The 24,676-nt window shown below is 34.9% G+C and overlaps 5 protein-coding genes across 7 annotated transcripts; 1 reads left to right on the top strand and 4 right to left on the bottom strand.

Moving 5' to 3' along the window:
• Window positions 1-3,978: 3,978 nt before the first annotated feature.
• On the bottom strand, window positions 3,979-8,534 carry LOC18029204 (fatty acyl-CoA reductase 3). Its single transcript, XM_006412248.2, has 10 exons — window positions 8,401-8,534; window positions 7,899-8,002; window positions 6,872-7,074; window positions 6,427-6,527; window positions 5,542-5,734; window positions 5,264-5,425; window positions 5,094-5,175; window positions 4,724-4,990; window positions 4,495-4,622; window positions 3,979-4,384 (listed from the first exon to the last, which is right to left on the bottom strand). Exons 1-10 carry the CDS (start codon window positions 8,489-8,491, stop codon window positions 4,231-4,233), a joined length of 1,485 nt encoding a protein of 494 aa, XP_006412311.1. The 5' UTR covers window positions 8,492-8,534; the 3' UTR covers window positions 3,979-4,230.
• Window positions 8,535-10,496: 1,962 nt separating this feature from the next.
• Window positions 10,497-11,152, top strand: LOC18029203 (transmembrane protein 256 homolog). The gene is made up of 4 exons (XM_006412247.2): window positions 10,497-10,575; window positions 10,641-10,711; window positions 10,818-10,898; window positions 11,093-11,152. The coding sequence occupies exons 1-4, from the start codon at window positions 10,536-10,538 to the stop codon at window positions 11,150-11,152; spliced, it is 252 nt and encodes an 83-aa protein (XP_006412310.2). The 5' UTR covers window positions 10,497-10,535.
• A 3,562-nt stretch (window positions 11,153-14,714) lies between these two features.
• LOC18029202 lies at window positions 14,715-16,134 on the bottom strand. Of its 3 annotated transcripts, none has more exons than XM_024148543.1 (4): window positions 15,669-16,134; window positions 15,331-15,426; window positions 15,172-15,240; window positions 14,715-15,046 (listed from the first exon to the last, which is right to left on the bottom strand). In XM_024148543.1, the coding sequence occupies exons 1-3, from the start codon at window positions 16,026-16,028 to the stop codon at window positions 15,184-15,186; spliced, it is 513 nt and encodes a 170-aa protein (XP_024004311.1). In that variant the 5' UTR covers window positions 16,029-16,134; the 3' UTR covers window positions 14,715-15,046; window positions 15,172-15,183. The 3 variants fall into 3 exon arrangements, with proteins under 3 accessions (XP_024004311.1, XP_006412309.2, XP_006412308.2); XM_006412246.2 differs by having other exon boundaries at window positions 14,736-15,078; XM_006412245.2 differs by having other exon boundaries at window positions 14,736-15,078; window positions 15,331-15,417.
• A 2,300-nt stretch (window positions 16,135-18,434) lies between these two features.
• Window positions 18,435-20,742, bottom strand: LOC18029201 (anti-sigma-I factor RsgI6). Its single transcript, XM_024148650.1, has 6 exons — window positions 20,694-20,742; window positions 20,456-20,502; window positions 20,163-20,382; window positions 19,895-20,058; window positions 18,873-19,760; window positions 18,435-18,785 (listed from the first exon to the last, which is right to left on the bottom strand). Exons 1-6 carry the CDS (start codon window positions 20,740-20,742, stop codon window positions 18,435-18,437), a joined length of 1,719 nt encoding a protein of 572 aa, XP_024004418.1.
• A 1,146-nt stretch (window positions 20,743-21,888) lies between these two features.
• Window positions 21,889-24,460, bottom strand: LOC18029200 (anti-sigma-I factor RsgI6). Its single transcript, XM_024149727.1, has 6 exons — window positions 24,369-24,460; window positions 24,234-24,280; window positions 23,933-24,152; window positions 23,665-23,828; window positions 22,675-23,563; window positions 21,889-22,583 (listed from the first exon to the last, which is right to left on the bottom strand). Exons 1-6 carry the CDS (start codon window positions 24,412-24,414, stop codon window positions 22,225-22,227), a joined length of 1,725 nt encoding a protein of 574 aa, XP_024005495.1. The 5' UTR covers window positions 24,415-24,460; the 3' UTR covers window positions 21,889-22,224.
• Window positions 24,461-24,676: the final 216 nt, after the last annotated feature.

Below are 24,676 nucleotides of genomic sequence, written 5' to 3'. Positions count from 1 at the left end.
TAAAACATAACGGAAACAACTTTCACTTAAACATAAAAGACACAAACATGAAGTATGCAGCTACGCGACTCCAAAAAGTTCCACCTTTCTGTTCATTTCCAACAACCGGGTCCTTCGAGGTGTGCAACCAGGAGGTGATGAGCAGGGTATCTTCCGTAGGACTCCACGGTCTTCTAGTCACCTTGCTCGCCACTCCAACTTCTTCTACTTCTTCGGTGTTTGCTTGGGTACTGAAGGCAGGTAGTTCGAATGAAGGATATGGGTTAGGGTAGCTTGACACACTCTCTTGTTGACTTTGTAAAAGGTCAACAAAGTTTGAGGTGTTGTTAAAGGGAAAACGTGAAGACATGATGCGAGAAGATGAGGTTATGAGAAAAGATGACAAAAAAGATGAGAAAAGATTAGAAAAGATGAGAAAAGATGAGAAAAAGAGTGCTGAGAGAAGAGAAGAGATGAAAGAGAGTGATGAGGTTATGAGAAAAGATGAGATAGAGAGTGATGAGGTTATGAGAAAAGATGAGAAAGAGAGTGATGAGAGAAAAGGAAATATGACAAAGAGAGTGATGAGAGAAGAGACAAGATGACGAAGATGAGAAAGAGCATGAATAAGAGGGAACAAAAGTGTCCGATGTTCAAAAACCAAACATTAACTAAACCCTAAACACAAGCATTCAACACAACCATACACAACAATAAGCATTCATCACAAGCAGAAGAGACTTGACACATATCTACTATTCCATTTATTATCTAAACCCACCATTTAATATGGAGATTGAAGCTACCTACTAGTGATTCTCACCATTTAAGTGATTGAAACGACCTAAACCCACCATTTAGCTACAACTACCTAGTAAGTGAATGAAGCTAACCTTTTTAGGATGGTGAACTCTGATTGCTTTATGCCACTGTTCTTCTTCTCTCCTATTCTTGTCATTCCGCAGCATTCATTCCTCGTACAGAGAACAAAGTCACAATAAATAAGAGTTAGCAAACATCGACTAAACAAACAACATTTAATGAACTACAACTACACAAACAAGACAAGGATAAGACAATCAGAGTTAATGAACTTCAACTATAAATCAAAGAATCAACTTTAAACCCATTCACACGCATAAGCAAAAACACACAAGGAAAAGCCAAACTATAGAGACAAAGATCAAAGACAAACGAATACAAATATCAAACAAAATCATCGATACTGAAACTTAAAGATCAAACCCTTAATCATCGATACATAAGTAGACACCAATACAAAATCAATCGTCGATCACAAATCATGAAACCCAGAAGACAAAATCAGAAGTCACCAATCATCGATACATAAGAAAATCAGAAGACAAAAGCCAAAACACTTAATCAGCCAATACAAAATCAATCGTCGATCACAAATCATGAAACCCTAAATCATGAAACCCTAAATCAGCATAGATATCCAATCAGAACCAATCATCCATACCTCTAAACCCTTTTATTAAATTAGTTGTTCCCTGACATAGAATCTAAACCCCAAAAGCACAACATCTTCAATCGACTTTTCGCAACCCTTCGCCGACGAAGGATCCAGAAGCTTCAATCACTCGAGACTCGTTGCTTCCGCCAAGCAGAGGTTGAGAAGACATCGACGACTCCGTCTGAAACACCCGCCGACGAAGGATCCGATGCAATCGCGGACAGGAGGTGATCGACGGAGGGAACGAGGAAAGAAGAGATGTCGGGTGTGAAACAAATTTGGACGACCAAAATGATATTTTTGCTCTTCTTTTTTTTGTGTCCAATACAAGCACGCCACGTGCGTCCTCAGAGACGTCTCTCCAAGCTCCAAATTAGAAGACGTTTCTCTTCTTTTTTAGTGTTTTTCATTTTTTTAATTAGAAAAAAAAAGAGAGAGACGAGGGTAAATACCCCATTGATCATGCTCTAAGGGAAAGTGTACGTGTTGGCGAAATCGAAAGAGAGTTAGAGCTGTGTCATTGTGCAATAAGCAATATTTTAACAATTAGAGCAGATAAGGCCGGTCCGACCGAAACCATTCGAATCCAAGTTGAGTTGAAAACCAAATTTCATTTTAACCTTGAAAACCAAATTTCATTTTAACCGTTTAGACCGACCAAGACCGCTAAAACTGTTAAACTCGGTTTAAATACTGAAATCGATACAACTCTGTTTACACAATTTATATATCAGTAAATATTGGAATTTTTTTTTTTTTTTTCACAACCTAACTAATACATCACATTTGGCCCGTTGAGGCATTGGTCCGAAAACCGTCATCAGCTGTGAATGATTTGGGAGAAAATACTGCCTCTTGCTCGAGCTCCTTTTGCAAGACTATCTGCTCGGACATTTGAACTTCTGGGAATATGAGAGAGAGTGAAATCCAAGAAGCTTTCCCGAAGGATGCGAAAGGCTTCCAACTCTGAAAAGAAAGATGGCCAATCCGAAAGAGATTTAGACATGTTTACTAAATCTGAACAATCGGTCTGAAAATGTACAGAGAAAATATGTCTCTCTATCACACAAGACATCATCCATAAAAGGCTCTCCAATTCAGCATGAAGGGCCGATAGGCTTCTGCGGCAGCCTTGCAGACCAAAAGTCTCATCACCCCTCTCATCCTTCATTCTCCACCCGAGCCCACTAACCAGGTTGTTACCTATCCAGGATGCATCAATCTGACAAATCGAGAAATTATGGACATCGGGTAGAGAAATCAGGGGCAAAGGAGTGAATGAAGCCTCGTCTGTTCCGTCCTCTTCTTCTTCCGGTTGGTTTGCAATCTTCCAACTTTCTGCTTCAACCTTGGCGTGGATTAAAGTATCTACCGGAGAAAATTCTTTCCCGTTGAAAATTTTATCGTTCCTCGCTTTCCAAATATACCACAAGATCCAAGGATAAATATCCTTTAGAGGATCTGTCATGTCTAACTCTTTTGTTTTCCAAAAGAGGAAGCTCATATTTTGGTAAATAGATGTACTCGGGAAGAGACCCGGAAAGGACGGAAAGTCCGATAACGCCTAGACTTGTAAGGTCGGGGGACATAAAAACAAAACATGGTTAATAGATTCTTCAGGGTGCCCACAGCGGAGGCAACTCTTATCCGTTCCCATATGCCTGTAGGTTAGGTTTTGGCAAGTGGCAATACATCCTGATAAAGCTTGCCACATAAAATGCTTCATTTTTCCAGGCGTCCGTACTTTCCAAACGTAGCTTTGAAGGGCTGTGATACTCGGTTCTCTCACGACATCCAAATTATGTTCCAGTTTTGTTTTCCTAATCAGGTCATATCCGGATTTCACCGTGTATATTCCTGATTTAGTATGGTTCTACGCAAATCCATCAATGGTACGGTTTATACTAGGTCTCAACCCACGGATGAGAGAGACATCCTCAGGTTGGAAAAATTCTCTAAGAAGAGGTTCATCCCATTGCTTTGTATCTTGACGGATATATGAGTAAACTAACACTCCTGGGTCCTGAATTCCGATCTGGGAGGTTGCTCTTGGTGGGCGGGCCCTAGCATCGGGGATCCAAGGCTCACTCTATGCCCTCGTATTTAGTCCCGACCCTATCGTCTTCCTTAGTCCCATTTTGAGATATGGTTTTGCGGCCAACATACTCCTCCATCCATAGGATGGTGAGTAGACATTTCGATCTTCTAACGGGTCTGATTGTCGATAATATCTTTCTCTTAGCACTCGAGCCAGAAACGATGAGGGGTATTGAATGAGTCTCCATAGTTGCTTCGCTAGCAGAGCTAGATTAAAATCATTTAGATCTCTAAATCCAAGGTCTCCCATGTCCTGTAGAATGCAAATCTTGTCCCAAGCAATCCAGTGAATTCTGCTGCTATTCTGTTTTGAGCTCCACATAAATATTGGAATTATTTCATACATTTTAGTATTTGTTGTTAATTTTTTTTTATAATAAATCTTCAAACAGCCGGTCCAACCATCCATTCAATGAGAATGCAAATTCAGCCCGGTCTGATTTTTCTACATTGGCAATAACCATAAGTGACTGAAGATAACTTTAGAGGATAATACAAAGCTTGAAGATTTAATTCCATTATACAGATTCAAATACCGAAATTATAAATAAACACAATCCAGGTCTATAACCCCAACTTAATGAGTTATGAACATATATAACCGAATAGAAACGGATCGACGAGTACGATGTTGTCATAATTTATACTCGTTGTAACACAGTGACTATAAAATGACTTCATTTGAAGACGTACTTAACCAGCCCAGGAATGTGTATATCCACAAAATAGTCATCCCAATTGATAATCTTTGGATCGAAATAGAACATCTCGTTTTCTAATTCTGTCTTTGGCACCATTTTCTGCAGCTTTTCCGTGTTTGTATCATCGAATCTGAATGCACACACATATATGTTTTAAATCTCAAAAATGTATTATATCGCACACATAGAAATAAAGAGCCAAATTATATTTTTTTTAAAAAAACTGAAAAGGTCACTTACACTCCATGGAAAAAGAGATAAGGCTGATAGAGATCAACAAGCCGGAATACAAAGTATATCTTCCTATGGAAATCCCTGAATTTCTTCTCCAACAATTTGCAAAGTATCATGTTTACTAATTCAAGTCCCTGTAATAAACCCAAAAAAAAAAAAAATCATACGTGTAATTATTATATAGTAACCCAAAATATTCTACAATAGTTGGAAACTGTTTAATTGGTACTATTACCTTCAATGAAATCAAGTAATGTATGGTCATGTACTTGTGAAAACTAGACATCGAACTCAGCATCTCAATTTTCTTGACCCGAACCGGGTTCCCCTCTTTGTTGATCCATGGGTTGGTTTTGAAATACCGGTATGCAACTTCAGGAAATTTTTCATTTTTTAGCGGATTTCTAAGTGAAGAACCCACATGATAAATAATCTCCTTCTCTTTACCGGCTTGAGCAGCCATCGACACTAGTATTGAATTTACTACCATGTCCGCAGGCATCTGGTCCATCAAATATGTGTTTGAAGTATTAAATGAATGAGTAAATGATACACATGTTAATGTAAAATTCAGATTAAGATGGATGTGAAAGAGAGTAGGGTACCACATCGGAAATAGCATTAAGATCAGCAAGAAAGCAGGTGAGTTTGCCTTTACCGTATCCAACAGCTAAACTATCGATGGTCCTGAATTAAAAAAAAGTAATGACTTCAATGACTAGTAACGTACTATCAAATCTTTTATTCTAGAAAAAGCTTTCCATGATAGTTTAACCTGATGCCCTCGGTCCAACCAGGGAATGGTTCTTTGAATGTACTGGTAATAATTGAAGGACGAAGCAACACAAGTGATATATTTCCCCTTTTTGTCCCTACCAGCATCTCTCCCATTGCCTTCGTGAACACATATGTGTTTGGCCATCCATACATCTTTGCCCTATCATTAATTTAAAAATAGTGTATAACCATTTTTTTAAACAAAGTATAACCATCTTTATTCCATAGTTTAACGTTACATAGAAATAAGTTATATAAGTAGGGATTAATTATAACCTGGTGAGTCCGAGATCCTTCATGGCTTGTGTGATGGTTTCAGGAGAAGCTCCGGTGGCTCTGAGCTGGTCAAGCTTCTCCTGAACCAATTTCTTCTCATGGTTGATGTTTAGACCCGTGGTCCCATTCAAAGTCTCACCCATACGGTATGGTGTCTCCATTATCACGCCAGATTTTTCCCCGCACACGTAAGCTGCATCATTAATTTTGTTAGTTGGTGGGAATTAGTTATGGAATCTTCCTTAATCGCTATAAAAAGGAATTTCTTTTTCTGTGTGTTGATAATGTTCCGAGAAAGAATACTAGAATTGTGTTACGGTAATATTCTCCGCGCTTTGAATGTAAACACTGATGACTGAAATGTTAATGATTGGCAAAATTATCAGAGTTGTTAGTTTTCTTTTTCCATTTTCTGATGTTGGCAGTTGTTTTTTAAAGAAAATGAAAGCGTAAGAAACCAAAAATATTTCCAATGTTGGTACTTGGTACTTTTTTTTTTGAACCTTTTGGTACTTGGTACTTGGTAGTTATATTTCACAATCGCGATAACCTAAGCTACTTTGCATTATGGTCTTATTTCCCATAGTCGTCCCATTATTTCGTTTAATTTCCGCGTAATTTCTTGATCTAAAACAATTAAAACTCCAAAGTCTTTTATCGTTTCATACTCTTCTACAGAACCTCTTTTTGGAGAATATGACCTTAATATATAATTTGTCAACGTATATATTATGATAACTTTAATCAAGATACGGACTAGGAAATTGGATAGTAGAAGCTTGATTTCAGTTCAAAGATTAGTTGCGACCTAACTTGTATATATATATATATAGAGAGAGAAATATATATATTTCAAAGTTATTGACAGCAAAGTTTTGTATATACCTGTTGATACATGAACAAAAATCTTAACCTTTGCACATCTCTTGGCAAAGTTCAAGACACTGAGAGCACCCGATGTGTTGATCCCAAGTGCTACATCATATCTGCGGTTAATTAACATTCCTTAAGTTTTACAGTATTATCATATAACCTATATCAATTATCATTACTGAAAATAGACCATCGTCCATCGCCCTATAGTTTTTTTTTTTTTTTTTTGATAAACCATCCATCGGTCTATCGTTGTGTTGCTAATATGTTGTTGGTTTTGAATGGATTGATAACGTAATGGTTTTTCAAGAAATCAAAATTTATTTGCTAAGGTGTAAAATATTTTACCGATCGAGAATCAGTCATTAGATAATTTCATTTATTGGACATACTTAATATTCAGCTCATAGTAGTTCAATAAATCAATAATAACTTAATAAGATATTAAAATCAGTACCTTTCATCAAACTTAGTAGTTGCCGCTAAATTAACAATGGCATCAACTTCGTGGATCATCTCATGTGCCAAGTCGGAGTCTTGAAGACCCAAATCATCACGGCAAATGTCCCCATTGACAACAGTGACTTTCTCTGATGTTAGTTGATATAGATTTGCACCATACTTCTCTTTCACCACCCTGTACAAATCCTTCCCCAAAATCTACATAGATTTTAAGCACCTTAAAAGTTATAATTCGACTGCCATTAGCACCAATCGACGGTAGGTCTTTATGAACTTTTCGCAATATTTGAATTAAACGAAAACTGTTAATAATCAAGAAATATGAATTTAATACATACATGAACAGTTAAATTGAAATACAAATATTTTGATATATTTTGTATATAAGATTATTAATTTGTATGTATACTATTTGTATTTAGGTCTATATATGGCGGTACTTAATATTTTATTGATTTCCAATTTTAACCAACAATTTAATATTTTTATCTAATTCGTAAAAGTAATATTTAAAAAGTCGCAAATGGATTATGAATATTTAATTTGTTACTCTCTGTTTAATTCATAAATTATTTAGATTTTGACTTCCTACTAACTTTTTTTGGTTCAGGGAATTTGTAAGAATTTATGCTTGTGTTAAAATTTATATGTTTATAAATACACACATAACAGTAACCAATAAGTATGAAAGGATGCAGTGTTTTGCTGATTTGTTATTTTTTGTTATACTATTTGATATTCCAATCTGAATAAACTAAAGCAAGGATTATTATTTTAGTGTTTGGGTTTAGTTTTTGTTGTAGGATTGTAACTTCTAAATTAATAGAGTTTTAGCTTTCGCATAAAGATAGCAAAAATAAGAAGAACAAAAAAAAACTAGTTACGAAAAAAAGTTTTCTAAAACTTGATTGGATGATGAAAAACTCAACTCCAAAGACAAATATATCAAAGAACTACAGACTTTCAAGGCCTAAGTATGAAGAGACAATTTAACCCATAAAAAAATGTGTGAAGAGACAAACCTCGTCGTTAAACCTCTGTGTAGCAGATTTTTCATTTGTTGCTCGTAGAAGGAGATAGAGTTTCTTCACGTTTGGTGCCACCCTTAATATCTTCTCCAGAAAAACTACATTTATATATTAAAGATAACAAATTTTAAAGATAATTTAATTTAATAATAGAAGGGTACTTGTCTATCTATTTAACTAAGAAAAAACCTCGTATCGAATACGAAAATATACATATCGCACGCAGTCTTGTTTGGACCCCCAAAATCTTGACTGGTTAGACTAATACAGGGTAATCAATTAAAATGAGTTGCATAAGCTTATATATCTTATATCAACCCACAGATTATTTACTGAGAACTGATCAACTTTTAGTTTTCTTAAAATGTGATCGCTACAAGCATTAGAGTACTTCATTATCTCTACGTCACACATGCATATTGCAATCTATACTTTAGATAATATTGAATATATATATATATATATATATATATATGGATAGAGAGAGAAAGAGTACTCTTTGCTAAGAACCCAGCAGCTCCAATGACCAATATGGATTTGTTGTCCAGGTACTGAAGAACACTTACGACCTCCATTTCTGTCGACATAATTTATAGTTTGAGCGAGAGAAAGAATCCAACAGAGTACGACAACAAAATAACATGCTGAGTCTTAAGATTTATAATGTTAGGCTTTACAAAGTGAAATCAATTAATGTGAGTAGCTACATTATAGTTATCTCCCAACTACTTAACATTAGCTGTCAAGAAATCTCATAAAAATATTCCAAATAAACCATTTTAGATATGGCTTTCTAACTCAAGTAGTCCCAAAGAACCCACGTTGAGAGAGCCCAAACAAAAAACATCCAAATTACAACATCTTGACTATATACATATAGCGTTCGTCGGTAGAGAACCAAGACGATAAGTCTATTTTAGGAATTTAGTTTATTTATTTATTATATTATTATCTCTCTCTTTATAACTGTATGTCCATAAACCTTTTTTATCATAAGAGTGAATAAAGAAGGATCTACGAATGATCCATGATACTCCAATTTACGTTCCCAACGTTAGTGAAACGCAAAGTTGACATAGTCGTTCTGACTAATGTATTGGGATTATTTCGACCAAATTAATGCAAATTCAGGAATTATTCAGCCAAAACTTAGATTTGTATAATCACTAAAAAAGTTGTAGATTATTTTGGCCAAAACACGATAAGTTTGGAGACCTTTTTGAATTTTTCCCTAAAAATAATAATAATAATCATGTATTTGGAGTTAATTTCTATGTCTGCACAATCATGATTATAAATAGGGGTTTTTGCTAAAAATAACCTAAAATTTGATTTTGAATACAAAAGTAGACCCCTGAAAAAACATTTGGCAGAAATAACTTAAAGGAGTAGTGAAAAGACCATTTAATCATGTATGAGTAAACAAAAAACGGATGTCCTAATTATCGTTTACACCCTGACGAAGTCTACTAAAGAGAGAAAGAAGTCTAATAGTAGACTTCTTTTATCGAAATGAAATCTACTAAGTAATTAAATCTGGAAATTTAATTTTAAAATTTAGAAAATATTATTTTGGTATCAAATTTACATTCATAAATTCCGTAATCGTAACCCAAATGTACAAAAATTATTTTTTCATATTGCTAAATAGAAATTTATGTTTTTAAATTAAGTAGAAGAAAATTTATTATTTAGGTTTTTAAAGTTGTAGACTTCTATATTGAAGTCTGCTAAACCGAATAAATTAACCTAATCGCAATTTAAACCAAAATTAAACCAAAAATAATATCTTAACCAAAATTTTTTTGTCTCATATATATAGTTGTAACCCTAATTTTTTAGTGAAAAAGAAAACTCTCCCCTCTTTCCTAAACGGCGCATCGCTTGACGCTCGTTCGCTTCTCTCGCCGCTCGTGCTCCCCTCTCTCGCCTCTCTTCTCACCATCCAGCTAGACTTATCTGACTCTTCTCGCACCGTTGGATGTCGCTCTTTCTGTCGAACAGCCTCCAACTTCGCCAGATCCGTTGGTGAAAAGATCTCTAAGCGTGATTCCACAACTTTCAGGTATCAACTCAGTTTTGATTTGTTTTGATTTCTTCTCTTCTAGCTTTTTTTATTGTTCGCTCTTTTTTTATTGGATTTGATGTGAATCACTTTGAATCTCTTGATGATTTGTTATATTCGATAGTTTTTGTTTGAGGTTGAATCTTCATTTCATCTACTGTTCTTAGCAGATGTAGTCTTCGTTAAGGAAAACGACATGCAATTATCTTCCTTCTTTGTATTTTCTTCTTGCAGATCTTTATTTATGAAATGGATTTATGGTTTTTGGGTGTTTCAGATGGAATCTCATTTTGTTTGGTGCGGTTTCTAAGGATGCAGAAGCGGTGATTGTGGACCAGGAGTTGTGTATTTAGTTGGGACAGGACCTGGAGATCCTGAGCTTTTGACTCTTAAAATGTAAGTAGCCATCGAAAAGAGACAAAATCTGCAGAGTGTTTCAGTTTATTTTCTGCGACTTTGTAAATGTAAAGCTTCTTCTTTTAGTTGTGTAGGATTGTAATGTCATTCAAACTCGTATTTGCTTAGGTTTTGGGCTTAGGTTAAGAGAGTTCAGAGGAAGACGATCGATGGATCCTAGGATATGGCACAAAGTCGCTGCCGTTTTGGGTAAGAAGAAATGTCTCTGATTTGATTGTTGTAAGGAAGGTAGAGACTGATTATGTCTACTGTAGGTATGGCTGCTCTTGGTTTAGGAACTTATGGGGCTCATGTCTTTAAGCCAGAGAACCCTTCTTACAAACAGGTCAAAGATTCTGAATTTGGTTGCTTTTTTACATTCAGCTATCTTAGTTTTTCATTTTTTGTTGGATTAAGTTTTGATTTGTCTTAAAAAAGTTATGATCTTTCAGGTGTGGCAAAAGGCTTCTCTTTACCATTTGGTACACACTGCTGCTCTTGTCTCTGCTCCTAGCACCAAATATCCAAACATTGTAAGAAGAACCATGTTCTTGCGTTTTTGCCGCATCAGATGAAATTGTTTTGGAGAATTTGGTTGCTAGATTCTTGAATGATGTCCAAGTTCCAGAGGTGAGGATTTCACTTAGCTATATGTTGCTTGAAAAGTGTGAAATATGCTGGGCCATGAAATATCATGAAGCCGACACTCTCTGTTTGGATTTTTTAGGCTCGTGCTTTCTGTGGGTTTCAAAATGCCATGGAGAACATTCAAGTCACCCCCACGTAATGTTTGTTGGGAACTCTTATGAACTGGTTCATAAAGGCTTCTTCAAATAGTTAAATCGTCAAAGTAGTGATTTTGTAATCGGGAATAAACTTTGATATTGGAAGTTTATGTTTTGTCTTTAGGCACCTACTTTATTTGATTCTACGTCTGGTTAGGTTTTGTAACCATGAATTTCAAATCTTCAGTTCTATTTGTTTTGTAAGAATGAATTTCAACAATTTATAGATCCATCGTTGATCTGTAAACCATGTTCATCATGTAATGCAAATTGATGTTATTATATGGAGATCTTCTTAGTTTTTTTTTAAGGGATATGATAATAAGCCGTAAAAATAATCGAAACTCTTGAATGCACATAACAAAATACTTGCATATATTGTCTCTTACCAAGTGTGTCCACGACAATGTTTTAAAATTAGCTTATGTCACTTTAATTGCTTGTGTACTATAACAAAATGCCATGAATTCTCCTTAAACTTCCACTCACCGTACACAACTGGAATTTGAGCCATTCTCTAAAAAAATAACCATATAAACCGTATTAGCAAACACCTCATAGAGACTTTTTGTATCAAAGTAGACTTCACGACGAAGTCTACTTTGATAAGCTTAGTACCTTAAAAATCGAAACTTCTGATTCAACTATAAATATTCAATGAAACAGAATAAAAATCACTAGGTAGTTCAATCACTAACTAAGAAACAATTATAAACAAAAACAATTGAAAAATAATTTATAAATTTGCTTAAAACGCGTTTTTACAAAAACGTCAAAACGTAGACTTCTATTGCAGACTTAGAATGTAGACTTCACGACGAAGTCTACTTTGATAAGCTTAGTACCTTAAAAATCGAAACTTCTGATTCAACAATAAATATTCAATGAAACGGAATAAAAATCACTAGGTAGTTCAATCACTAACTAAGAAACAATTATAAACAAAAACAATTGAAAAATAATTTATAAATTTGCTTAAAACGCGTTTTTACAAAAACGTCAAAACGTAGACTTCTATTGCAGACTTAGAATGTAGACTTCACGACGAAGTCTACTTTGATAAGCTAAGTACCTTAAAAATCGAAACTTCTGATTCAGCAATAAATATCCAATGAAATGAGATAAAATTCACTGGATAGTTCAATCACATACTAAGAAGCAATTCTGAACCAAAAAATTTGAAAAATAGTTTATACATTTCCTTAAAACGCGTTTTTAAAAAACTATAGTAAAATAGACTTCTACATTAGACTTCAAATGTAGACTGGAGGAGAAGTCTACTTTTTCATATAGAAGTCTACAAATGAAGTCTACTAAAAAAAAGGTTATTTTTGCAATTGACCAATCTGTTGATTTTTGTTTCAGTAGACTTCAGGCAAAAAAGGTTACTTTAGCAATTGACCAATGCATTGACTAACATAGTAGACTTCTATTGTAGACTTCATGTAAGAGTAGACTTCTCTGACAGTCTACTTTTGAAGTCTACTTTTTAAATAGAAGTCTACGGAACAAAATAGGTTATTTTTGCAATTGGATTTTTTAGTAGACTTCACAATGAAGTCTACTCAAAAATATATTCTTTCTAAGTTTGACCGAACACAATAAGTAGACTTCCCAGAGAAGTCTACAGTTTGTAGACTTATTTGTGAAGTGTACTGAAGCTTTTTGGAATTTTTTAAATTTTTTAATTTTTGAAAAACAGAAGTCAAACACAAAAATGACCTTTACGTTTTTGGTCAAACTACAAAAGTAACCTGAAAGTAGACTTCGTATGCAGACGAAACAAGTAGACTTCATAATGAAGTCTAAATCCAAAAGTCAAAATATGGTCAACTACAAAAATAACCTCTTTTTTCGTAGACTTTTTAAGCTTTCAAATGAAGTCTACTTTTTTTTTTTTTTCAAAGGATATCGAGTAGACTTCTCGTGAGGTTTAATGAAGTCTACTTTTTAAAAGTCAATTGCAAAAATAACCTTATGTTGACTCATAGACTTCAGTATAGTTCACGAGAAGTCTACTTTCGCGATATAAAAACTGAAATGTGGAGAAATTGAAGTACGAGGATTACCTTTAACAAAATTGAGCTCCCCTAAGTTTCTCTTATCCACCCAGAACTTAGGATTTCACCGAAATTAAACAATCCAGGTGTCGAGTAAACCAGAATTCACCGAAAAAGCATGGCGCGAAGCATTGTAACTTTGCCCAGATGTTTTGGAGAAGAAATTATGATAGAATGAGCAAGATTATGAGTGAATGAGCTTAGATATTTGTTTTATTACAGCTTTAAAACTGGTTGATAAGCATTTATTCCATTTTCATGGTTGTTCATGGTGGTTGAAGGTATTGAAGACGATGGCATTCACGTAATTAAAAAGTGTTTAGAAGGTCCAAGAAGACTTTAGCCAATTAAAGAAAAATCGAATTATTAAATATATAATGGCATTTTCGTTAATAGTTTAAGTGGAAAGGATAAAATTGTGAGAAAATGGCAAAAGTTGGAAAGAGAAAAAAAAAATGTTAGTTTTGTGTTTGACTTTGAAATATGGATTAGATCTGAAACTCTTCCTTATAAATATGTACGTCTGGTTTAGAAAGAATCCAAGTATCCAACATAGTACAACAACGAAATCACATGGAGAGTCCTAAGGTTTCTAAGTCTAAAAGGTGAAATTAATGTGAGACACCTACTCACTTTTTAATAACAAAAAACACAACTACGTAAAATTAGTTTTATTAAAACAAAAAAACAAAAGCTACCTGGAGTTAGCTGTCAACAAATAGCATTAAAAACCTGTGTAGTTTTGATATCTTTTAGATATAAGAACTTCTTTATGAGAATTTAAAGTTGACTCAACGAGGTAATGGTAATCCAATGATCATAGATACATAGTTTTTCAATTCAAATAAAAAGTATTCAGCCTCCGAAGTCCAAACCTAACTACATTGTAGAGAAAATCAGTTCCAACTTACAATCATCTAGAGTCTATAGACTAATACGGCTACTTAGAGCAAGAACCGACCCTACCGGCTACGTACTCCTAATTAACGCACAAAGACATAAAATCAAAATAAATTTCAAAAACTTGACTAGCAAAGTGGTATTTTGTTCATGAGCTCATATTCGAAATATAGAAAATAAAAATAATTAATGAGAACAAATGCGGCAGCTGATAACACTTCATGTATATATATACATTTATGGTATAACTTGTATTTGTATTCAATGTTACCTTATCCAAGCTCAGATGGACTATAATACCAGCAGGCCCCATTCTGGCTTGGGCCGGTTAATACTTCCAACCTCACTCAGAACTCAAAAGAGCAACAATTAACTGCCGACTTTCAAAATCCTCTGTTACATCAATCTGCAGAATCTTGAAAAGTAAAAACCGACAAATCTCTTTAATTAAAGTCCAGTCAATTTTATAGTCTATACATTAAAGTATAAAATGATGTATAGTCTTTGAAGTTATTGTTTGTAAGTATTTAGGCACTTAAAAGTCTAGTCAATTTTATAGTCTATACATTAAAGTATAAAATGATGTATAGTCTTTGAAGTTATTGTTTGTAAGTATTTAGGCACTTAATTTTGTTACACTATGACAGAAAATTGCAATTGAAGTGTTGTAAACCAAGAGTTACATAAGGGCGGCTACAAGTAAAAACTCGTCTGCGACGGAATTACAAAGCAAAAGAGGAAAGATCAGAGCCACTGGAGATTTTAGAACCTTCATTTTTGTGTTTCTTCTATAGGAATTTTTTTTTTTTGGATGAAACTCCTTCCATTCTTCCATAAGGACTATAAGATTCACTTAAATCATTACTTGAATCCACAAAAGCTTTCACAAATGTCCAAAATATCTGCTCTTCATTTGATCCTCACACTAAAAACCACCTGCAAAAAAATTAAACAAAAAAAAAAACCACCTGCAAAGTTCAACGCTTTAGTCAGATTGGATTATATACTTCAAAAACTTAGAGTAAACATCCATATATATAGCTCCCTATATAATATATTACTTGACTGGTTATTTAGAATCTGGTTTCCATATGCAAATAACCATACTGTTCTTTGAATGCTGATTTTTCCTGCTTGTTACAAAACAAGAAAACATGTCGTGATCAGACTCTTGAGACAAGTCACGTGTACTCAGCAGAATCTCACAGAGAGAGAGAAACCTGAAAGTGAGTTCCTGAGAAGCCTAGCGAGTAATCCAATGTACTTTCTGGAAAGGTTTGCTCTATCTTATTACCACCAACACTTCTCTGAAACATCTAAAAAGAAATATTCAAAAACAAAACGATCAAATGAAGACCTTTTATGCAAAAGGTAATGAAAAAGTCCTTGTTTTTATTAGACTGCTAAGCTCAAACAAATCCTAGACTTTTATGTGATGTAAATTCTGCAGTGGCTAGAGATTTGATTGAATACATGCACTACCAAAGAAAAAAAAGTGATAACTAATGGACTATTATCACTTAGTTTTACACGATTTCTTTGAAAAGAAAAGACTTACATGAGAACTAGCAGTATCGTCAAGAACAGAGTTCATTTTCTCATAATCTCTTCTTTTCTTGTCTCTCTTACTCTGTTTCCTGGGACCAACACTGTTTATCTTCTTCACAGATTCTTCCTCAGAAGTGTTCCTTGGACCAGAAGATGCATCTGAAATCATGGACAAATCGTCTTCTTCTTCATCTTCCTCTTCTTCTTGATGCACATAGCTTTGGTTCCATGAATCATTGCTTTTTCTTCTGTATTCAAAACCATTGATGTCTCGGAAACAAGAAGGACTTGGAGAAGAAGAAACAGAGTGGTCTAAGTACAGAGTCCATCCTGACTCGCATCCACTACTCCATTCCGACGAACCCAACATTTGTCTTCCTTTTTATGATAAGTGAGTAATTTTTTTTTTTTTTTTGGTTCTTCAGATGGAACAGCTGTGGTGAGAAAGATTTAGAGAATTATTTTGGATGAAGAATCGACTTAATTTATACACATGCATCTATCTCTCTCTATATGCATGTGATTTCCTTTATATTTTCTTGTGTAATTTATTTATTCGATTTTTGGTCTTATCTTCAATAGGTACGGAGTATATCTTATTTTAACTTATTATCATCCTACTTATTCTGCCTATTAATTTTCAAAACTTAGGTTGGTCTGCTCTAAAATGATGGCTACTATTTTGTCGTTATTATAGCAAATATGAACGAAATAAAATTTGTAAAACAAAGTTGGATAAGTCATAAGTCGGCGTTATTTAGGCACACTCAACCGTTCGTTTCAAGATCGCAACATGTGAGCTCAATTTATTTGTATAATAAATTCTATACTTGTTACACACTGGCATGGTAAGAAAAGAGTTTTTTTTTTGGGTCAAAAAAGTGGTTAGATAACCCTTTTCGCAAAAAAAAAAAGTGGTTAGAAATGAGTTTTTCTTTCTTTATTAAAACAGTTTGGGAATGATATGCAACGTTAGTGTCTACGCATTTTTATTTTAACCAAATATATACAAAACCGAACTTTACACATTTCAGCTACATAAAAATGACCGAATTATTAACCAAAGATAAAACTAAACGAACGACACATATCTAACTAGAGGTGAGACCTTAATACCTTGACATATAATAAAAATTATACTAACAGTGTAAGTTCCCACGTGACATATTCTCCAAAAGTAGCCTAGAAGAGATAAATGCCCATTGATCATATAATATTTATATGATTATGATTTAATATTTATTTATGTTAATTAAGTTATATTAGTGGGAGTAATTAGATGGTACATGGGTCAAAGCGACTTCGACAGACAAGTGGTAACAAAGAAGATCCGAGCGGTCTATTGACTAAGCTTTCATGATATCACATGCCCTCACATTTTGTTTTCCATTTTCTTTATTCCTATTCGTACTAGCTAATTTTTTTTTTTTACCTAAATCTCTCCTGTGGAAAAGAAAAAATCTCCCCTAAATATTTCTCCTTTCTGTTCCTTGCCGTGTATTTTGGAACTATCGGGGATAACGAGATACTGGTGTCATCATAGCACGATTAAGCTTTGAAATAGAGTAATCCGATAATTATATAAAGTTCTCTAGAAAAGGTTTGGATATAAAGATCTTTAGTATATATCATACTAACTTCTTAAATACTTTTCCTATACAGTATAAAACGGTATGATTACTGAGTTTGGAATGTGTGTATACAAAAATTCATATATACTGGAAGTTACACTCTGTTTTGGCACATATGCCATGTAAATATAAGTCCAAATTCTGAAGCAACTATATAAAAAAAAACCGGAATGTTGATTGATTTCATTTAAGGGGTTCCAATAGCAAAATCAGGCATGCATGTGGGCACGTGTGCACGTAAAAAAATTCGCAAGGTTCAACAAATGTACACATGTGCGCACGTGCAAGAACACGCACTTCGACCAACTACACACTTTTGCAAATTTAGGCTCTTAATTGTGTCACCTTCTGATCCCTTTCTTCACATTTACTGATAATTCCTATGCTCTCGATTTCGATGTTCCCGTCCTGCATGTGTTCTCTTCGCTTTTTTTCACTTCCTTTCACAAATGTGTGTTTGCGTGTTTTCCAATGAGTTGTAGAGTGTAAGGGTTTTTAGCTTGATAAGAAGAAATTTATAAGTTGCGCAGGAATGAAAATGTTAAGTTCAGGTGTGGTTCGTGTGCATTAAACGAACTCTGTTATATATATTCCCTTTGTAATGTGTTTTGAGAATAAGTTTTTCTTATAAAATATATAAATTTTACGGATTACTCTCTTCAAGAACTCTTGAAAGAAAAAAAAAACTCTTGAGGGAGAAGACATTGAATGTTATTTAATCTTTGATTATAAGTTTGAATAAACTTTAGTGTTCTTGGATCTTAAATTTGTAAATCGTGCTTATTTAAATATTTTATAAAAAAAATGGGGTTATTCAAAACTAAAATATTTTGAAAATATGTGTATATTGGGCTATTTAAAAATGAAAACAAAAATATTTTTAAACAAATCAAATTTGAGATTTAAGTCAAAAGATTTCAGATTCCACACAAATGAAGTCTACAAAATTATTTAAACTTTTAAATCTTGAAGATTATAAAACGTATAGAGTTAACTATATTTCCATGACTGCACAAAATTTTATATGTTTGATATGTTTGAAACCATCCTTGTATAACATATCCAATGTTTTATTTGCTGTCACCATTTTTTCACTAAAGAATCAAACTACTGAAATACATAATACTAGTTGTAAACTTAGCGTCTCAAACAAGAAAGACGAAAGGAGATGGTTGAGAGTCTTCAGAAGTCAGCTTAAAGCTGTGAGAAGCTGATGAATTGGCGAGAGGATGAGCAATATTGAGATCATAGTCACCATGGAAGAGTGAAGCTTCAAAGAATCCATCAGCATCAGTTAAACCTGTGGTTTGCCCACGAAGCCCTCCCCATTCACGCAGAAGTTTGTCCACAACGTCTCCGGTTGGTAAGTTCCTGAAGTTTCCATCGGTGAGGCACATTCGGTAGCAACCTGTTGGAGAATAACCAGTCCACGTCACCATTCCTTTCACTTGCGGATGCGCGTGACCTTCCCTAAGGACCTGCTCGAAATACTTGGCCTGCAAGAAACCCTAACATCAGACAGAACGGAACCGAATGGTACGGGGCTTTTGGTTGCCTTATCAGAGAGTATATATATTAGTTACCCGGACATTTGGAGGAGCATCGACGTCAACCTCAGTGAGCCAAATAGGCAAACCAGTGGCAGCAAGAGTGTCAAGAGCTGATCTCATATACGGAATGTTAGGAGTACTGAAATGAGACTCAAGACCTATCCCTAACGGAATGCTTCCGGAAACCCTAATAGATTGAAGCTCCCTAAGCTTCTGTAAATATCTTGCTGGACTAGAAGCCGAATCTCCCGGCTGCTCTAAAGTATTGAATTCATTCATAAACATTGTTGTCCTTGGATCGATGATATGCGCCTCCGCATAGGTGTTATAAGAGGCTTTAGGACCCATCTTGCTCTCAAAGAAGGAGAAATGGAGATTCTCATTCACAACATCCCAACCCGCAAGCTGGCCTTTGTATCTCGAGACCACCGAGAAAACCCTTCGTTTCACGGCGTTGTAGAGATCCTTACCTGACAAAGAACTCACCCATCTAGGTTGATACTTAGGGTCTTCCCATAAAATATTGTGGCCACGCACAGCGACTCCGTGCTGCTTGAAGAATCTCAACATCGCGTCTGCGGTCGAGTAATCCTCTTTGCCTCTAACTCTTTCGGTGCTGTACCATTTCATCTCGTTCCCGAACGTTGTCACGGTGAACCTCTTAGTGAACCAGTTTTGGTATGCTTGATTCCCAAGTATGTTCTTTTCTACTGCGCACCCGAATGGGAACCCTAGTCTGTTCTGTACGATAGAAATGGTTGCGTTTGGTAGTGGCTCGCCTCCGCTGTTCACCGCTCTGATCCTTACGGTTCCTTTTCTCGCCTTGTGGATGCTCTGCTCGTGGTGAGAGTTCCACTCTTCTTGTGTGAATGGTTGCAATGAGACACTATCAACCCATATCTCAACTGTTGTGTCCTCGCTCTACACATGACCAGTAAAACATGAATCATCATTAGGTCAATTTCTCTGTTTCCAATTACATTGTAACTTTTTATTCACATCTTTAAGAACTGAAATACAAAAAAAAATTCAGAAAATACTTTTATACCAAATACCTCAAAGTAGAGTTCGGAAGGACCAGATTCATCAACAGTTAGACCACCTTTGAGCATGGACCAACATTTGGATTCAGAAATAACAGAACCGGCGTGCTTATATTCACCGTTCTTCTTGAAAACGGCTGTCACGGGAGCCTTTCCTTTGGTTACTTGTAACCAAGCTACGATTAAAATAAAATACATCAGATGATATAATTGGCACAATGCTTATCCTTAAATTCTAATGAGTGTGTTCCAAGAAACACAAATTCCGAATTGTTTTTACCAGAGAAAGTGTAAAAAAGTCCCTTTTCCAAATAAACCTTCTGTGAGACGCTATCATAAGATTTATTCCTCTCTCCTGCAACAGCAAACTTATTGCCTCCAAATTCTCTGAAATCGACTTTGGCGTTTCCGAATTGTGACCAGCCTTGTGAACCATTTTGTAAGTCAGAGTTCACGATAATCCCTCCATTGTATTGTGGTTTATAAGGGTTCTCTAGACACTGAACAAAGACAAAGATTATCAGAAACAGAAATCTCCGACGAACATGTCTGAATGAACAGAGAATCGCTTGCCTCTATCGTTGCCGAGTAATCATAAGGTACGAAATTTTCTTCACACCCTGCAAACGTTTTCATAGAAAATTAGTTATACTATTTCCTCTTTTTTTGTCGAAAAGAGATTCAAAAGTTATGCTCCATGCACAAACAGAAAATATACATTGCGAAGAAAAAAAACTCGAAACAATTATAGGAGATTTAACATAACAACAAGAATAATATAGGAAAATCAGAGGATGAGATGGAGAACAACTTGATAGAGAAAGTATGCAGAAGGCAAGCAGCAGCAGCAGAAGCTTCATTGCGGAACTAAAAAAATCACTTGATGATGATTAAGGATTTCCAATAATATTTATACTATTTTCATGGTTAATTTATTAACAAAAACAATTTTGACTATACAGTACTTAACTTTTTAGAGAATTTACCATGCTTGGTTTGGAAAACAAGTTAAGTTATTCATTGTCCATTAACCCTTAACAGAACGGCATATTAAATATATGAAAATTGTCAAAGAATACCTTTTTTCCTTTCTTTTTTGTGTCACGGAGGCCGAATAAGGGAAGCAATTCTAGGCAATAGCACAAATTTTCCTCAGTAGTCAACATATAAGCCAGTAAAAAAGGGAAAAATCTATTAAAAAATCCTTAACTCACAACTTTCAACAAAAAAAACAATCAAATACATTGGACAAAATAAATATATAGTTTTTTTTTACTAATCCGTTTAATTCTCAACTTCTTTTTGACTAAACCATTTTAGATCCAAGTTAGTCAACATTTATAGTTGACTAACGAATATAACTAAAATTGCTTAATAAATAAAAAGTCAAGGCATTTTTGTGAATAAAAAGTTTAGGATTAATTTGGTAAATAAAAAGTTGAAGACTTTTTTGGTTTTTTTACCAAAAATTATTTTTTCCAAAATTTTTGAATTCAAATAATGAAAATAATATGGATAATAAAATATTAATAATTAAAAAATCTATTTCGTTAGTTGAAATGAAATTACTGATATGAAAAATAAAATTTTCGTTTATTTATCACTATTTATTTATCATTTAAAAATATTTTAGACATAGTATAAAAATGAAATTAGCATTTAAAAATAAAATAAAATCAATTTCTAATAAAAGTAACCAAAATTTCAACATATTATTTCCAAAAAAAATCTTCAACTTTTTGGTATAAAAAAATTCAACTATTGACTAACTTTAAGTTTAAAATGGTTTGGTCAAAAAACAAATTAGAGATTAAATGGATTAGTCAACGAAAATTGAAGATTTATTTTATTCACTTAGTAGGTTGCAGATTTTTGGCTTAAAATTGTGAATTTAGGATTTTTTTTAGCATTTTTCCCTTAGAAATGTAAATCTTTAAATCCACAAAAGCCTTGTTTTGTGTGTGTGTGTCTTTTAAATTGATTTTGTTTCCTATGATACATTTATCATATAACGTCATTGTTTTTAGACTGTAAAATCAATGGAGCATTTACTTAATATTGGGCGAGAACATGGCAATCAAAGTGAAGACTACAACAAGTTAAAAGACTTATCAAAATAGTTAAGAGGAAGTTCAATATTATTGGCAAATCCATTACAATATCAAAGCTTAAACTTTAAAAAACCCAACCCAATGATGCTAATGATTAGCCCTTGGGGGTTTCCGCAGACATGGATACACATATATACCATGTCTAGATTAATTCACAAACAATACTATCTGCCACCATTCATGACTAAGAATCAAATTACTCAAGTATAAAGTAGCTGTATACTTGTCTTCTTAAACACGAAAGACAAAAGAGGATGGTTGAGTGTTTGAGGAGTCATCAGAAGTCAGCTTAAAGCTGTGAGAAGCTTTTGAATTGGAGAGAGGATGAGCAATCTTGAGATCATAGTCACCATGGAAGAGTGAAGCTTCAAAGAATCCATCAGCATCAGTGACACCTGTGGTTTGTTTGCGGAAACCTCCCCATTCATGTAGAAGTCTGTCCACGACGTCTCCGGTGGGTAGGTTCTTAAAGTTTCCATCGGTGAGGCACATTCGGTAGCAACCTGTTGGAGAATAACCACTCCACGTCACCATTCCTTTCACTTGAGGATGTGCGTGGCCTTCCCTTAGAACCTGCTCGAAATACTTGGGCCTGCAAGAAATCCAAACATCAATGAGATAAGGAAGTGCTAAACATCCTAAAGACTTCTGTTGATCGTTATAAGAGAGTATGAGAAATTACTTGGACATTTGGAGGAGCTTCAACATCGACCTCAGTGAGCCAAATAGGCAAACCGGTGGCACCAAGAGTGTCAAGAGCTGATCTCATATACGGAAGGTTAGGAGTCTTAAAATGAGACTCGAGACCGATCCCTAGCGATATGTTTCCGCGAACACGGATTGATTTAAGCTCCCTAAGCTTCTTCAAATACCTTGCTGGACAAGAATCTGAATCCCTAGGTTCCTCTAACGTATTGTATTCATTCAGAAACTTAGTTGTTGTTGGATCGAACGCCTGTGCCATCTTATAAATGTTATAAGAAGCCTTAGGACCCATCTTTTTCTCGAAGTAGGAAAAATGTAGATTCTCATTCACAACGTCCCAACCCGCAAGCTGGCCTTTGTATCGTGAAACCACAGAGAAAATCCTCTGTTTCACTGCATTGTAGAACTCGCGACCGGAGAGAGAATTCAGCCATTGAAGTTGATACTTGTCGTCGTTCCATACAACATTGTGTCCACGCACAGCGACCCCGTGCTTCTTGAAGAAACTCAACATCGCATCTGCGATTGAGTAATTCTCTTTGCCTCTGACTACTTCTGTGCTGTACCATTTCATCTCGTTGGCGAAAGTTGTTACTGTGAACCTTTGAGTGAACCAGTTTTGGTATGCTTGGCTCTCAAGTATGTTCTTTTCTACCTCGCATCCAAATGGGAATCCGAGTTTCCTCTGTTCTACGGTTATGGTTGCTTTTGGGATCGGCTCGCCTTTGCTATTCACAGCTCTGATTCTAACGGTTCTCTTTCTCTCCTTCTGAATGCTCAGCTCGTGGTGAGTGTTCCACTCTTTTTCTGTGAATGGTTGCAGCGAGACGCTATCAACCCAAATCTCAACCGTTGTGTCGTCGCTCTACACATGGACAAAACAAGACTCATCATATCATTGCTGAAAAATAAACTCGCCGAGTGTGACCAAAATGTAAGAAACAATCAAGGCTATGATATAGATACCTCGAAGTAGAGTTCGGCAGGACCAGATTCATCAACAGTGAGACCACCTTTGAGCATGGACCAGCATTTGGATTCAGCAATAACAGAACCGGCGTGCTTATATTCACCGTTCTTCTTGAAAACGGCTTTTACCGGAGCATTTCCTTTGTTTACTTGTAACCAAGCTACGAAGAACATAAAACAGAGCAGATCATATATCCTGATAGGGCTTACAAAAAATTCAAAGAGTATGCTACAAGAAACACAAAAACAGAATTTGGTTTTTTACCGGAGAAAGTGTAGAGAAGACCCTTTTCCAGATAAACCTTTTGTGAGACGCTGTCAAAAGGTTGTTTCCTCTCTCGTGCAACAACAAACTTATCGCCTCCAATCTCTCTGAATTCGACTTTTGCGTTTCCGAATTGTGACCAGGCTTGTGGACCATTACGTAGGTCAGGGTTTACTATGATTCCTCCATTGTACTGTGGTTTAAATGGTTTAGCTAGACACTGCACCAACACAGAAATATAATGAGAACAAGAATCACGACACATGTCTGAAGTCAGACAAATGAACAGAGCATTGCATACCTCTATGGTTGCAGAATAATCATACGGCACGAACTTTGATTCAGATCCTGCAAATGTTTTCCATACAAAAACATTATATTAGTTTTTTTTTCTTTGAAAGAAATAAGAAAATAATAAGATAAGATGGAATACAACTTGATAGAGAAAGGCTGCAGAGAGCAAGCAGCAGCAGACGCTTCATTGTGGAATCAAAGAACAAACCGATGATGATGAATTAAAGTTTGTTTTTGTTGTTCGTATTGTATGCCTATCCTAGTAATATATAGTGCAATACTTTTCTATTCCTGATGATTTTGATAAACCCCAAAAAAAAAGCTTTACTATTCGACGTCACAAGAAAAAGTAGCTTTACTATTATTGATGGCCTTGATATACATTAACTATAATGAACTTTTCACCCTACTATTAATAGGAAAATATCAAGGTTGAGGTAATTTTTAAAA

This window comes from Eutrema salsugineum, unplaced genomic scaffold (assembly GCF_000478725.1).
Source record: "Eutrema salsugineum unplaced genomic scaffold, Eutsalg1_0 scaffold_1, whole genome shotgun sequence".
NCBI lineage: Eukaryota > Viridiplantae > Streptophyta > Magnoliopsida > Brassicales > Brassicaceae > Eutrema > Eutrema salsugineum.
This window is presented reverse-complemented; position numbering and strand designations above follow the sequence as displayed.

What these genes read in the sequence shown, in the direction of transcription:
- LOC18029204 (XM_006412248.2), bottom strand. Translation starts at nt 8,491, where the DNA reads ATGTCGACAGAAATGGAGGTCGTAAGTGTTCTTCAGTACCTGGACAAC. An exon ending in ACTACTAAGTTTGATGAAAG is followed by an intron (nt 6,528 to 6,871) that starts GTACTGATTTTA and finishes AATTAACCGCAG; the next exon opens with ATATGATGTAGCACTTGGGA. An exon ending in AAGGATCTCGGACTCACCAG is followed by an intron (nt 5,426 to 5,541) that starts GTTATAATTAAT and finishes AATTAATGATAG; the next exon opens with GGCAAAGATGTATGGATGGC.
- LOC18029203 (XM_006412247.2), top strand. Translation starts at nt 10,536, where the DNA reads ATGGATCCTAGGATATGGCACAAAGTCGCTGCCGTTTTGG. An exon ending in CAAAGTCGCTGCCGTTTTGG is followed by an intron (nt 10,576 to 10,640) that starts GTAAGAAGAAAT and finishes TGTCTACTGTAG; the next exon opens with GTATGGCTGCTCTTGGTTTA. An exon ending in AGAACCCTTCTTACAAACAG is followed by an intron (nt 10,712 to 10,817) that starts GTCAAAGATTCT and finishes ATGATCTTTCAG; the next exon opens with GTGTGGCAAAAGGCTTCTCT.
- LOC18029202 (XM_024148543.1), bottom strand. Translation starts at nt 16,028, where the DNA reads ATGTTGGGTTCGTCGGAATGGAGTAGTGGATGCGAGTCAGGATGGACT. An exon ending in ACGATACTGCTAGTTCTCAT is followed by an intron (nt 15,427 to 15,668) that starts GTAAGTCTTTTC and finishes ATTTCTTTTTAG; the next exon opens with ATGTTTCAGAGAAGTGTTGG. An exon ending in TCTCAGGAACTCACTTTCAG is followed by an intron (nt 15,241 to 15,330) that starts GTTTCTCTCTCT and finishes TGTAACAAGCAG; the next exon opens with GAAAAATCAGCATTCAAAGA.
- LOC18029201 (XM_024148650.1), bottom strand. Translation starts at nt 20,742, where the DNA reads ATGAAGCTTCTGCTGCTGCTGCTTGCCTTCTGCATACTTTCTCTATCA. An exon ending in ACTTTTTTACACTTTCTCTG is followed by an intron (nt 20,059 to 20,162) that starts GTAAAAACAATT and finishes TTTTAATCGTAG; the next exon opens with CTTGGTTACAAGTAACCAAA. An exon ending in CTTCCGAACTCTACTTTGAG is followed by an intron (nt 19,761 to 19,894) that starts GTATTTGGTATA and finishes GGTCATGTGTAG; the next exon opens with AGCGAGGACACAACAGTTGA.
- LOC18029200 (XM_024149727.1), bottom strand. Translation starts at nt 24,414, where the DNA reads ATGAAGCGTCTGCTGCTGCTTGCTCTCTGCAGCCTTTCTCTATCAA. An exon ending in CTGCAGCCTTTCTCTATCAA is followed by an intron (nt 24,281 to 24,368) that starts GTTGTATTCCAT and finishes AAACATTTGCAG; the next exon opens with GATCTGAATCAAAGTTCGTG. An exon ending in TCTTCTCTACACTTTCTCCG is followed by an intron (nt 23,829 to 23,932) that starts GTAAAAAACCAA and finishes TGTTCTTCGTAG; the next exon opens with CTTGGTTACAAGTAAACAAA.